The 15,065-nt window shown below is 35.0% G+C and overlaps 1 protein-coding gene across 1 annotated transcript in view; it reads right to left on the minus strand.

Annotated features, from left to right (window-relative positions):
- DSG1 (desmoglein 1) overlaps positions 1-1,156 on the minus strand; it is a 35,647-nt gene extending 34,491 nt beyond the window's left edge. Inside the window, exon 1 of the mRNA XM_023207494.2 lies at positions 897-1,156. Within this exon, the coding sequence (XP_023063262.2) occupies positions 897-944 (48 nt within the window). The 5' untranslated portion in view covers positions 945-1,156. The remainder of the gene's footprint in view (positions 1-896) is intronic.
- Between the last annotated feature and the right edge of the window lie 13,909 nt (positions 1,157-15,065).

The raw sequence follows: 15,065 nt of genomic DNA on the forward strand, positions 1-15,065 counted from the left end.
TTTGAATTACATTAACCTCATTGTGAGAGAGATTACAATTTTCAAATTTTCACTGAAAGTGAAATTGACATAATACATTAGTGGTGCACTTAGTATTGTCTCTACAAAAAGAAAACAAATTATATGTAAGGTGGCAATGATAAAGTATTTCATCACATTCGTCTGACCATCAAGTGCACAACTTTTGTATCACAGTCATCACTGACATTCCAGTAGTAAAATCAAGTGTAATAATAGTTATATTTACTCTTTAATTGTAGCCACTTCTTCACTTCATATGTCATTTATAAACCTCCTATACTGCCATTTTTTGAAATTAAAAATGTTTTAAATAAAATCATAAACAGTGTGGGGCTTTGTATTTAGTGATACAGATTCTAACCAAATATGCAACTGACGAGTTTATTTGGATAGCGAGGCCAGCCACAAACTGCTATGATTTTAAATTATGTGGATGCCATTTTTATGTTTTAAAAATTAGAGTAATTCCACTATCAAAGATACTAAAAAAAATAATAATAATTAGGTTAAAAACCCAGACACACTTGTGATATTTAGTTTAAAAGCCCTCTTGCAAAAGAGATTTTGAACCACAAAGTGCTTCTAACTAACGACAGGAATTTCCTAAATTCAATATTTTCCCAGCATGACTTAGCAATGACTTCAATGTCAGATATGTAATACAATGAGTTGACACTGGTGCATTAATGTGATCTTGAGTCTTCAGTTAAAGAGAGAAATGCTATTGAAAAATCTAGTTCATATAATCACCTTGTCATTAACATACATTTTAAGGGGGTTTAGGTTAGAAATAATGCCTACTAACATTTTCTAAAAAGTTTTCACTTGTTTACAATGAGTACGATTATGAAGGGTTTTTACCAGAATCCACTCACCAGAAAAATGAACAGCACTACAGCTACTCTGAAGAAACGCCAGTCCATCTCTGCTGGATTCTCTTACATCCAAGACCAAGGGAGTTTTGTTTGTTCTTCTCTGTTCTTTTTCTTTCTCCCACTCAGCTGGTGTCTGATTAAAATAATTTCTCAGTAGATGTTCTTACATGCAGGCTTTGAGGTGTTTCTGCCTTCCTCTGGGAGAAGGACTGAAGGTACGTATAACCAGTCTGGATCCCCACCCTAAAAACTTGGGCTGGTCTCACTGAAATGCTTGACAAGATCATCATTGCTCCCAGGTAAAAACTTGGGGACACACCCTTCTTCCAGCTGAAAAGCAACTCTCGATGGGGCAAGGAAGATTCACTCCTTTACTGAAGGTTTTCAGTAGCAGGCTCTTAAAGTGAACAGAAATATGGAGGGTTATACAGGTGATGGGGGCTTCTCACCCCGTGCTTTCTTTACAGGTAGTTTAGTTTCTCCCCATATTCAACAGGCAGGTATAACTTGAATGCTCATATTATTCATTCGATTAGCTGTTTATAGCCAAACCCTCGGGTCGTAGTAGAAAATTACAAACTTTCCATTTTAGTAGATGTTGGGAAAGTTTCAGTTATTTTCAGCTGTTAAGAGAAGGAAAATTTGCTAATGCTAGTGAGGCTTTTTTAAAGTTATTAATTCAAACAAGTAAAACCGTGATGCTTACAATTATTAGATCCTCTGCATAAGTCACAATTCCCATTAACTACCAGCCTTAAGTCTAAGGAATCCTCCATTTTCCCTCTGAAAGAATGATTTTCTTTCCCTAATTATTTTTCTTTCTTTATGATCCTTTTTTTTAATGCAATAAAACAAAAAATGTAAATATTACTAAACTTAATTAAGGGTGAATAGTGAGGACTACCAATTAAAATCCTGATAATAATTTTAAAAATGAGATTTGGTGCCTGAAATACTAATGGAAACACAGAAAGCTGCTCAGCAGGTGAGGTGGGTTAAAAGTCAATGACAATTCCCAAGCACAGAGCCAAGAACCTGTACAGTGAGCCAATTAGAACACAGGGAATACACTGAAGAAATGGCTGCCTACACATGTAGATGGGAAACTGAATGCAGCCCTGAGGTTTGTGAAAATAAATAGCAACCTTTACAAGGCAGCATTTGGACATATTTTTGGACTCTCTTCTCTTCCCCTGGCAATGTCTAGTATAAATATTGTGAGTGGCAGGAAGCTCATAGACACTGGATGCCCTCAGAGTTTGAAACGGCTACTTGGAACAAGAGACCTATCTGATGAGATGTTGATTATGGTCAAAAAATACTCAAAATGTCTCCAAAAGGAAGAATATCTCTGAGGGTCAGAGAGTCTATAGAAGAAGGCTGTCATTTCACTACAGCTTTGTGGCAAAGAAGATGTGTGGTTTGAATTTTCATATTGTCCATCATAGACTGTAGAGGGTAGGAGATAGGCTGCCCGTGTTCATTTGCAGTGAATAGGAATGCTTATGATTGTAAATAGCAGATGTAAATAAATAAAATTTAGAAAGATGGGCCGGTCAATTTTCTCTAATGAGAAATGCCAAGTAAAATAGACTGCATAAACCTATGACTTAGTCTGAGCAATATATTAGTATCAGGTTGTCTGACCATGAGTAACAGAAGACTCACTGGGCACCAGAGACAACTGGACCTACTCTTGCAGCTTTCCAGTGGCAAGTCAATGTTTATGTACTTTGGATTCTGGGCATGATGCTAGGGAATGCACGGGACCTTCTTCATCCATTAAATTAACTTTCCTTAAATCCAACCCTGACTCCACCTCTAACTCAAAGCCTCGCTCCAACCATCCTATCTGACTAGGCAATTCATAAGGCAGCAACCTCTCAAACATCTTTCTGGAGAGGAGCTGTGATAGAACTCCAGCACTGCAGAGCAGCGTCTGTCTTGGCAATCACATGAGAGCCATTTCGATGTTAAACACAGTGGGAGAGGGAAATTACTGATCACTTTCTCTCCTTTGCCTCCTTCCCTGCCTTTTTCTGTTTCTTACTCATTTTAATGTCCTCAGAACAGTGCTATGCAGTAGAACTTTCTGTAATACGAAAATGTTCTCTATCTATGCTGTCAGATGTGGTAGACACTTACATTATAATATGTGGCTACTGAGGATTTAAAATATGGTTATTACGACTAAGGAAAAGACTATTTAACTTTGCTTAATTTAAATTTAAATAACCATATGTGGCTAGTGGCTACCACATTGGACAGTGCAGACATCGTTACTTTTGTTGTCTATCTTCTCTCTTACTCCAAGATTTAATTCCTTCTGGTTTTTACAAATTCAACTCTCTCAATCTACCCTATGCCTTTTCTAAACTGAGAACTCCACCGTTGTTCCAGCTTTCAATTAGCACATTTACTTATTTTCCTTCATGTACTCCTATCTCAGTTGGTCCTGTCCCTTTTCCTGACTTAGTGGTCCTCTTTCCCAATGCCAATGAGTTAACATACTTTACAACATAGGCAACACAAACCGTTTCATTTCCATATTCACATTGTTTTCAATTCTTTCTTCCAGCAACCTCATCTGTAACCTCACATCACATTGTTGCTTCTTCTTTCCCGTCTCAGTGAACTCCTTTTCTTTACTCTGAACGTTGTTCAGTATGTGTGCCTGCACGTACATAGCAACAGTTCTCATTTCATAAAAATTTTGTGAAATTTGGGGTGATTTTTCTGTCTGGAATTTCCCTGGTGAGCTGACAAAGTTCTCTATAGAGACTAAAATTCTCGAGAGAAGAGGATTTTCCTCTTTTTAATAAGGCATTGCAAACTCCAGAATGTATCTTAAGTGTTTGCATTTCTACATTTGTTGTTAGCTTGAAATATTGCAATACCTTTTAAGAAAACAAAATAATCAGCCTCTTTAAAAGTAATTTTGAAAAACAAAATAATCTGCGTATTTAAAGGTAACACGTTTCATTGATCTAGAGGTTCTCAAAGCCTAAAGACAGTAGCTGTTTTATCCACCTTCATTTACATAGCATCCATAGCGTGAATTCACATTTCAGAGAAATTCTGTGGAATGTGCTTTTTTCCATTTAGCAATATTTTAAAATTGATATATAATAGTTGTACATATTTTTGGGGTGCATGTGATGTTTGCATACCTGTATGCGTTGTTATAATGATTAAATCAGGGCAACGGTGACATCCGTCACCTCAAACATTTATTATGTCCTTGTGTTGGGAAGCTTACAATTCTTCTCTTGTAGCTATATTGAAATATACTGTAAATTACTGTTAACTATATTTTAATGTTATGTGTGAACCTCTAGTTTTATATATGTGTCTAAATTATCCTAATGAACTCTACAAATTGTTTAAAAAATAGGTGAAAAGTAAAAAACTTAAAACCGGAGGAGAAATTGAAGTAAATATGTTAGGCATTATATGAATAAAATTTTTCTTTTTGCCTCTATAGTGTGTTAATATTCCCATGAGATATACTGATTGTAGATCTTGTTCACATTGTTTAAAATTAAACTATTCCTCAAAGAGTCAATGTCACACCCACATATGTCTGGGAGATGGGGGTTGCATTTTAGATTTAAAGACACTTTTCTTTTTAAGATATAACAATCACATGCAATGTTTGCTTGGTAAGTGGATTTTTGGTTTGGACAAAAGAGCTATAGAAGTAATTTTGGGATATTGAATATCTTGGAAAATTTAAATAGGAACTGTAGAAAAGTATGATCTATTTTATCAGGTTATATTATATTATGACTTTTTATTTTTGGGGGGATGCATCTAGCTCTCTTGCCCAGGCTGGAGTGCAGTAGCGCGATTTCAGCTCACTGCAACCTCTGTCTCCCAGAACAAGTAATTCTCGTGTCTCAGCCTCCTGAGTAGCTGGGTCTACAGGTGTGAGCCACCACACTCAGCTAATTTTTTGTAGTTTTAGTCGAGATGGGTTTTCACCATGTTGCCAGGCTGGTCTTGAGCTCCTGACCTCAAGCGTTCTACCTTCCTCGGCCTCCCAAAGTGCTTGGATTACAGATGTGAGCCACCGTGCCTGGCCATATTATGTCTATTTTTACAGATATGTGAATTATGTTAGGAGTGAAATGTCATGATGATGGAAATTTTCTTCATGATAGTTCAGCAATGAAACAGATAAAATAAATATGACAAAATATTAACAACTGTTAAATCTAAATGATAGCATATGGTTTTCTTTGTTTTGTGTATATTTGAAAATTTTCCTAATAAAAGTAAAAATAATGAACTTAAGTAGACATCAGCAAATTATTGCCATGGGTCAAATACGATCCACTGTGTGGTTTTTGTTTTTTTCAGTTGAACACAGTCATAGTCATTTGCATATAAATTGTGGCTCCTTTCACTCTACAACAGTAGGGCTAAGAAGTTATGACAGAGACCATGTTGGCATAGAAAGCCTAAAATAATTACTTCTCTTGTCCTTTACAGAAAATGTTTGACAATCTCTTGACTAGATAAATAGATTATAGCTTGCAATACGAAATATGACTCATGAGTAGGTTAGCTGATTTTAGGAGAAGTCACAAAATTGATCTCAAGGATGTGAACAGAAATCATGATGACTGAAAGTAACTATTAAAATTTAAAAACCTAGGCCAGGCGTGGTGGCTCTTGGCTATCATCCCAGCACTTTGGGAGGCCGAGGCAGGTGGATCACTTGAGGTCAGAAGTTTGAGAGCAGCCTGGCCAATATGGTGAAACTCCATCTCTACTAAAAAATACAAAAATTAGTCAGGTGTGGTGGCAGACACCTGTAATCCCAGCTACTTGGGAGGCTGAGGCAGGAGAATCGCTTAAACTGGGGAGGGGGAGGCTGCAGTGAGCTGGGATGGTGCCACTGCACTACAGCTTGGGCCGCAGAGTGAGACTCCATCTCAAATTTAAAAAAAAAAAAACTAAAAAACCAATCACTGAGAAAAAGATATTTATAATAAAACTGTAGTTTTAGTTTTATATGTTTAGAGAGATTTTGTTTATAATTGACCAAAATAATCTACAGCCTAACTCTCCTTCCTTTCTTTTAAACTAGATCTAAGGGAAATCTTAATTATTTTTCTCTAGTCAGTTCTAGAATGAGAATTCAACAGCATTACATCTTTTTATGCCTTTCTCTATATAGAAACAATGTTTATGAACAAGGGAAAATCTTAAATGATTTTGAGAACTGTGACCTTTATCTAATATGTGAGTATTTTATGATGAAATAAGAATGGTGAAAGAGACTAAGCTATTATTGCTTGTGTTTTGAAGAAGTTAAAAATATATGATAATTCTGAGTATTGCTACGTGTTCATCACTGTACTAGGCACTGTGTTCAAAACAATTTTGAACTCTGCTCTTAAGAGCTTACTTTGTAGCTGCAAACACACTGACACAGAAGTATTTCTACTCCCTTCTGGAAGACTGTTCTACTCACACACCTACGTGGGTTAGCCACCATCCCACTGGAGTGTTTGGATTCCATGTGCAACTTCAGGCTTTTTTTTTTTTTTTTTTTTTTCTCGTAATATGTTAGCACTAGGCCAGTTCTATAGCATTTATTTTTTTGGCCTATGATATTCCTTGCACTATACTAGTGACTGAGGTTACAAAGATGGATAGAATACAGTCCTTGCCCTCATGAGGCTCCAAGCTAAGTGGAATGGAGAAAACAACAGATTTTTTTTTTCCACTTGCTGAACAGAAGCATACATAAGATGCTTTGGGAATCCATAGCCCAGTTTTATTGGAGGTGACATGAGAGAAATCTTATAATGTTAATGGCTACACATTTGTGGCATAATAGAACTGATTGCTAAAATACTTAATTGCTTCCTTTCTTTGTAGCTTACCAAAATCTCTCATCTTATACTTTAAATTTTATAGTGTTTAATTGAATACAGCCATAGTCAATGGCTTCTATTGTCTGCACTTTGCCTTTCGGTCTTCATTTCTGCTCTCATTGTTTCTCTCCAGGCCCCCTTCACCTGACATTGCTGTGCATACTTCTGATTATACATTTTGTATCCAAACTCTTCACTTTAATCCATGTTGTATTTCTTTTCTATAATAGTGTTTCTAAAACATTGCTTTCTTTATGTCATGCCTCTTCTTAAGAAAGTGCTGTAGGCTGGGCACAGTAGCTAATGCCTGTAATCCCAGCACTTTGGGAAGCTGAGGCAGGAGAATGGCTTGAGTCTGGGAGTTCAAGACAAGCGTGGGCAACATGGAGAAACCCTGTCTCTACAAACGAATGTGAAAATTAGCTGGGTGTGGTGGTGCACACCTGTAGTCCCAGTTACTCAGGAGGCTCAGGTGGGAGTATTGCTTGAAGTTGGGAGGCAGAGGATGTACTGAGCTGAGATCATGCCACCACACTGCAGCCTGGGCAACATTAAGACCCTGTCAAAAAAAAAAAAAAAGAAAAGAAAAGAAAATGCAGTAACTCCATATTTCCTCTCAGATGAAAATGACTTTATATTGTAAAAAACATTATGGCAAATTTATGTCTGCAGGTTATTTATTGCATTTGATGGAAACAAAGTGCCGTCACCCTTATGGCCTTAAGATTTTTCCACCATTGCCTTTCATTTTTGAAGACCCGGCTTTTGATAGTGATGATACCAATATGAAAGGTAATAGTCGTGATTGATGTTTGTCCAGGATATTTTTCATTTAGGGGTATGTGTATAGCCCATGGGCATGTAAACAGCTTACTCCATCATTTACAGAAACTGTTTTTTGACTATAGTTTTAAAAATCCAGTTGCACTGATGTTTCCTGAGCCCTGGTAGGGACTGTGCTAGTTGCCAGGACAATTAAAAAAAATTTTAAATTTTACTTTAAGTTCTGGGATCCATGTGCAGAACGTGCAGATTTGTTACATAGTTAGAATGGTGATCATTAAAAAGTCAGGAAACAATAGATACTGGAGAGGATGTGGAAAAATAGTAATGCTTTTACACTGTTGGTGGGAATGTAAATTAGTTGAACCATTGTGGAAGACAGTGTGGCAATTCCTCAAGGATCTAGAACGAGGAATACCATTTGACCCAGCAATGCCATTACTGGGTATATACCCAAGGGATTATAAATCATTCTACTATAAAGACACATGCACATGTATGTTTATTGCAGCACTGTTCACAATAGCAAAGACTTCGAACCAACCCAAATGCCCATCAATGATAGACTGGATAAAGAAAATGTGGCACATATACACCATGGAATACTATGCAGCCATAAAAAGGGATGAGTTCATGTCCTTTGCAGGGATATGGATGAAGCTGGAAACCATCATTCTCAGCAAGCCAGGAGAAATTTTTAAAAAATAGATAATAGAAGTTTCAAAGTTTAAGAAGGCTATCATCTTGACTGGATCTCAAAGGTGTGATGAGGTAGGCTTGTTCATTTTACTAAGCACACTGACATATGTCCTATGGGAAAGATTTATGGTGTTTTATGAGCCCCTGCAAAAGGGAAATAATTTTCCCATTAAAGGAATTTGAGAGCACTTCATGGAAGAGGTAGATTTTGAAATTTTCAGGATGACTACATTCACAACAAATAAAGATGCAGATGTAAAAGAAGGCAGAAAGAAATATATATTTTTCAGGCCCCAAAGGAGTCATATTGGACTAAGTGTCTCACTTGTGAGAGTTAGCAGGGCTGATAATAGAATAGAATGAAAGCAGAACATGATGGACTTTGAATGCTCTGCTGAGAAATTTGGACTATATTCGATGGCAGATAGAGAACCAGCGTGGGCTTTTGAGCAAGGTATTGACCTTAAAGTTGTGTTTTTGGAGTTTGTCCTGGAAGCTCTGTAATGAGTGGGTAGGCAAGAGACACCACAGGGAGAAAGATGAATTTGGAGGCTACCATAATAGTTTAGGTAAAGAACCTGAAATAGTGTGGTTTCAGTGGGAAGGGGAAGAGAGACGGGAGCATGATGAAGTTAAAATAGACAGTAGCAGATGGCAGATTCAAAGGGAGTGGAGGAATAGGGTGATGGAGGCTCAGGGGAAACACTTTCCTTCTTTTGAAATTAGGTGCACAGGGAAGATACTTATCCCATTAATAACAACAACAAAAAAAGAATCTGTTAGAGTTTTTTGTGGAAGAACTGATCAGTTTTTAACATGTAGTTTGTTTGTGTTTTTTCTCTATTTTTACTTTAAAATTCAAACTTTTATCCAGATTTACAATATGTTAACATTTTGCCCTATTAGCTCTTTCTATGCATAAACACATCTTTTGCTAAATAATTTAAAAGTGAGTTGTAGATATTGTGCCACTTAATTACTAGAGCATATACCTTATAATAATAAAGACTTTTGCTACACAATCATAGTTTTAGTGTCTTTGTTGCAAAAAGTACTAAAAATTGATGCTAATGAGCTATTTGGCACGTTGAATGAAAAAGAATACATGAGTCCACAGTGTTCCTCAAAAGGGTGGTGGCGGTGGTGAAGAGTAAACTTTTCTTTAGGGAAGATTGCTGGTAAATAGAGAAGAAAATGATAGAAGTAGAAAATTGAGATATTGCACCCAGCAACATAAATAACGGATTCAGACCAAGACCATCAATGGGTATTCATACTATTGAGTAAAAGTTTATTAGAAAACTAGGAGTTTACATGGTCTCCAAGTATCTCACCATCTTACTGATTGATAAAACCTAGTATTGTTAATAATGAGACAAACTGACAATATGTACCTCCTTTCATGATGTAATGAAAACTATACAATGTCACACACAGTATTCTTGCCCAAAATATTTAACCTGAATTATCAAAAGAAGAAACAATCCAAAAAAACATCAATTTTAGAATTTCTAATAAAAAATAACCTGGATCTTTAAAAAATGTCATTGTTATGACATACAAAATATAGTAGGGGATTGTACTAGACCAAAAGAGACTAAACAGACAAGGCATGCGAGGCTTAAAACCTAGATAATAGGTTGATAGGTGCAGCAAACCAATTCGCACATGTATACCTACGTAACAAATCTGCATGTTTTGCACATGTATCCCAGAACTCAAAGAAAAATAAAACCAAATACAACGTTCAATCCTTAATTGGATCACAGAGCCTCCATCAACAATAAAGAATAGCAGTAAAGGACATTTTATGGGAAAATGGGCAATTTAAAATTTTGATTTTGGGCATTTTAGACTCTAGAAAAAAAGAAAGTTTTTAAATGTTCATTTCTCTTAGTATTTTTAATGTCATTGGTCTATGTGTCTGTTTTTATACCAGTACCATGCTTTTTTTGTTTTTGTACCACTACCATGCCATTTTGGTTATTGTAGCCTTATAGTATAGCTTGAAGTGAGGTAATGTGATGTCTCCAACCTTGTTCTTTTTGCTCAGGACTGCTTTGGCTATTTGGGCTCTTTTTCAGTTTCATATGAATTTTAGAATAGTTTTTTTTTTTCTAGTTCTGTGAAAAATGACATTGGTAGCTCCATAGGAATAGTATTGAATCTGTGGATTGCTTTGGGCAGTACGGCCATTTTAATAATATTGATCCTTCCAATCCATGAACATGACATGGTTTTTCATTTGTGTCAACTATAACTTCTTACAGTAGTGTTTTTTAGTTCTTCTTGTAGATATCTTTCACCTCCTTGGTTAGATGTATTCTTAGGTATTTTATTTTCCTGTGTGGCTATTATGAATCAAATTGCATTCTTGACTTAACTCTCAGCTTGAATGTTGTTGGTGTATAAAAAATGCTACCGACTTTTGTATATTAGTTTTGTATCCTGAAACTTTACTAAAATCATTTATCAGTTCCAGGAGACTTCTGGGGTAGAATCTTTAGGGTTTTCTAAATATACAATCATATTCTCAGTGAAGAGAAAGAGTTTGACTTCTTCTTTTCATGTTTGGATGAGGCAAATTAAAAAAAAATGAGACAACTAAATATGTAGATTGCAATACATGGTGAAGAGGTAATTGTTATAAATATTTTTGCATCAGGTGAAATAGCGTAACATGCTAAACAAAACCCACAGGCAAACTAGAGAGGACAAAGAGGTTGTAATTTGTATCTTTAGTCATTGACAGATGATAAAAAATGGTTCTGCAAACAAATTAGACAAAGACAGCAAACACAAAATGCAACACAGCAACAAGCCGAATGGAATAATCATATTCACTAATATAATTGCTAATGTTTGAAATAATACACTGATGTATAAATTTGGGGAGCACAGTAAAAGAATAAGTCATGACCAATTGAAATTCTTTCTAAAAATCCAAGTCAGTTTAATGTTTAAAAAGATCTATTACAGTAATCAATCATTATAACAACTCAAATTAAAAAAAAACTTCTATGCATATTTGAAAAACTTGATATAATTAATCATTTGTTTTTAAATGAAAGAATAAATAAAAAGAAATAGGATAGTTTCTCACTTAATAAAAATGATGTATTATACAAAAATCTACTATTATTCCTAGTGTCCAAATGGTAAACACAGTCTTACTAAAATCAGAGGAAAAATAATCTCACTATTACATCATTAATGTTTGTAGATATAGTAGCCAAAGGAAAATATTGGAAAGGAGTAAATATTATTATATTAATAGACCATAAATTTGTCTACATGGGAATTCCAAGAGAATCAATTATAACTTATAAGACACATGAAAATTTAATTAAGAATGTTGAGTACATAATTAATAAACAAATTAAATAAATAATTATTAGTTACAGAATATAATGAAATAAATATGTGCCACTTAAAGTGGCAACTGTAAGTATAAACTATCTTATAAAGAAGCTGAGAAGAAATGTGTAGCACCTGCCTGACAAAAACTGCAGGCTTTCTCAAGAGACATAAGAAGTCATGAATCAATAGAAAGGTGCTCTTGTTTTTGTACAGAAAGAGGCAATATCATAAAGAGACCTCCAAGTCTTTTGTGTGTGTGAAATTTGTCAAAATTATTTCGTATTTCATATGGAACAACAAATAAGAATAGAAATGAACATTCTGGAAAAGAATAGTAATTAGTAAAGTCAAGTCTGACAGATTACTAAACATTGTAATACTAGAGTTATTAATGTAATTTGGAACTGGGAAATGAATAAAATATTAGTTAGAGATCCAGAAATAAACTTAATAGAGGAGGTAACAAAAGCTCTCTTTCAAATCACTGAGCAAAATGTACATAACTCAAAAGATGGTGTTGAGCATGTGGCTAGCCACTTAGAACAAAATTCACCAACTTCTTATGCCAGAAAAAATTCCAGATGGAAAAAAGATTTAAATGTAAAAGAAACTAATAGTAAGGAAAAAATAATTGAGTAAAAATGGAAGTACCTTGAAGTGGGGAATGTCTCTCTAAATCCAGGACCAAGAAGGATTGACACATTTAGCAACATAAAAGTTAAAATGTCTATATGTTAAGCAAGCATAAGCAAAACAAAAAGAGTGGCAAGGTAGAAAAAAAGGGTTTTTACATATATAACAAACAAAGGTCTAGTTTCCAAAATATATACTTAACTCTTGTAAAACTATAAGAAAAAAATTGATCACTCAAAAGAAAAATAGGCAAAAGAAATAAAGAGGTCTTTCACTTACATGAACACAAATAGGTCTTGCATTTAAAAACATATAAAATGGTTAATATGCAGAAGTAAAGATGTTCACCCTCAGTCAAAATCAGATATATAAATGGCAGAAAACACCAACAACCAAACAAGTAAAAAAAATTTCATCCATCAGATTGGCACTTTATAATAAAAGTACTAGAGTTTTGTTATAAATACTAGATATCTATTGCTGAGGCAGAGGTAGAAAATCATTTACTTGACTAAAGTGAAAGTGTAAGTTTCTATAATGTTTTGGGACAGCAATTTGACAACAGCTAACAAAATTAAAAAATATATACACTTTCATGTAACAATTTCTATTCGTTGAATTTAGCTTAAGATGCACTGGCACAACAGATTAAAAATTACCTACAAGGAAGTTCATTTCATTGTTGTTGTAATAATGAAAAGTTCTTAGCAACCCCAATGTCTATTAGAATAGAATTTGGTCAGAAAATTTGGGTTCATTTGTACGGCGTAACAAAAAAAAAATGACAGATCTTTATATATTGATAATGAATGGTGTCCAACTTACAGTAAGTGTAAAATCAAGTATGTAGAATAATGGGTCCAATGTGAACACTTGTGTATAAAAATAAAAATATGTTGTGTAAATGTATTTTATATATGCATAGAAATTTTTGTAATTATTCACTAAAATCTGTTAACTGAAGAAATAATTATATACTTAATTTTCTATTCTTCGGATACATTTCTACAGTTTACGATTAACATGCCTTTGTTTTATAACAAAAAGTAAAAATATTTTAAGCTTCATAATTGACTTTCAGCAGCATGGTACATATATAGTATTGGCACAGCAACTTGATGAGATGATGTTTTGTCCATCTGAGGATAGAAATGAGGATTAAAGATGTATATGTAAAAGTTGTCAGTTTAAAGGTGTTAATGATATCACATAAGTAGAGGAAATCATTTAGGGAGAGCTGAAGAGAAAGACATGAAAATATCCGAAGAGCAAACTGGCTTGTCCACATTTGCTTAGAAAGAAGAAAAGTCAGCTAAGGAGACAGAAAAGGTGCTTCAAAGAAGTCATAGAACTAGCTCAGTCCCATGTAATTTAAATCAAAGGCAATGATTCGAGGTAAAAAGTTTCCATGCGACTCCTGAAGATAGGAGAATAGGAAGAGCACTGAAATTCCCCTGATGTTCTTTCCAACTTTCTGCCTGTTACTTCTCTGTTTGTTTGCCAGTATATTCTTCTCTAACCACCCATTCAATGTATCGTCACACGAAGCTTCGGTCTATGTCCCTCTTTCCTGTTTGTTGTCTCACCCAAAAGTGATCTCATGCAAATAACAACTTATAGATAGATCTATCCAGTTGAGGCCTTTTCTCCTGAACTCCAAACCTACACATCCAATTGCCTACTTGACATTTCTCTTGGAATTTTCAAATACAATTCAAACTCAATGTGTTGGAAATTCATTCTCACCTTCACCAGTGATCACTTCCCAGAAAATAATACCCCCATCTATCTAGTTGTGCAAGACAGAAACCCAAGAGATATTACCAACATTCTTTTTTTCTCACCCTTCTATTTTAATCCGTCACCAAGGTCTATTGATTTTTACATCCAAAATATCTCTCAAGTTCATTCACTTTTTTCCATCTTGACTACCACTATGTTAGCCAGGTGATTATTGTCCTTCACCAAAATTTTTGTTATAACTTTCTGGCGGGTCTGCATCTATGCTGGCCAGCCTCCAATCTGTTTGCTACACTAAAGGTGCAAAACTAATTTCAAAGAGCAAACGTAAGCATATCAATTCCTTTAAAGAAAAAACAAAACAAAACAAAAAACACCCCTTGGTAACTTTTAGAATAAAGGGGAACAAGAGTCCTTCGCCTGGACTGCAAGGTCCTACATTATCTAACACTTATTTATGAATGAAATATTTATTGCCCACTCTCCAGTCTCACCTTATACCACATTCAGTCCAAAAGGAGCTCTTGGGACCCTTGTCCATCTCCTCCTTCACATCTGTCATAGTTGCCAAGTTTACAGGTATTCGTGTGATTGTTACTCTCTATCCTCACTACCAGACTGTTATGTCCCTGAGAACAAGTAAAACGTTTTAGTCGAAACTGTGTTCTTGGAACCTAGCATATAATAAATATTTTTGGATTAATGGATAAATGAATGAAAGCAAAGTGGAGTTTCAAGAAGGAAGGGTATGTTTCAATCTTCGTTCAGAGATCTGAGAAGATGGAAGTAAATCCTAAAGAAGCCAACCAATTTGAAAATAGATGATTGCTGGAGAATTCCAGAAGCACTTATAATTATGTGGAGGTGAGTGTTGGCAAGAATATCCAAAGAGACTATGGGGTATGTTCTGGAAAGGGAAGGAAGCAAAGAAGAGATCCCTTATATGATTAATTCTGAAGAAACGCAGAGTATGGGTTTGGAGTCTGTGAGGTCAAAAGACATACGTATTTTTAATACAAGCAAAGGAATGAGATTTCCAGAAGGATAGTAGATTTTGGTTGTAAAG

This window comes from Piliocolobus tephrosceles, chromosome 18 (assembly GCF_002776525.5).
Source record: "Piliocolobus tephrosceles isolate RC106 chromosome 18, ASM277652v3, whole genome shotgun sequence".
Classification (NCBI taxonomy): Eukaryota; Metazoa; Chordata; class Mammalia; order Primates; family Cercopithecidae; genus Piliocolobus; species Piliocolobus tephrosceles.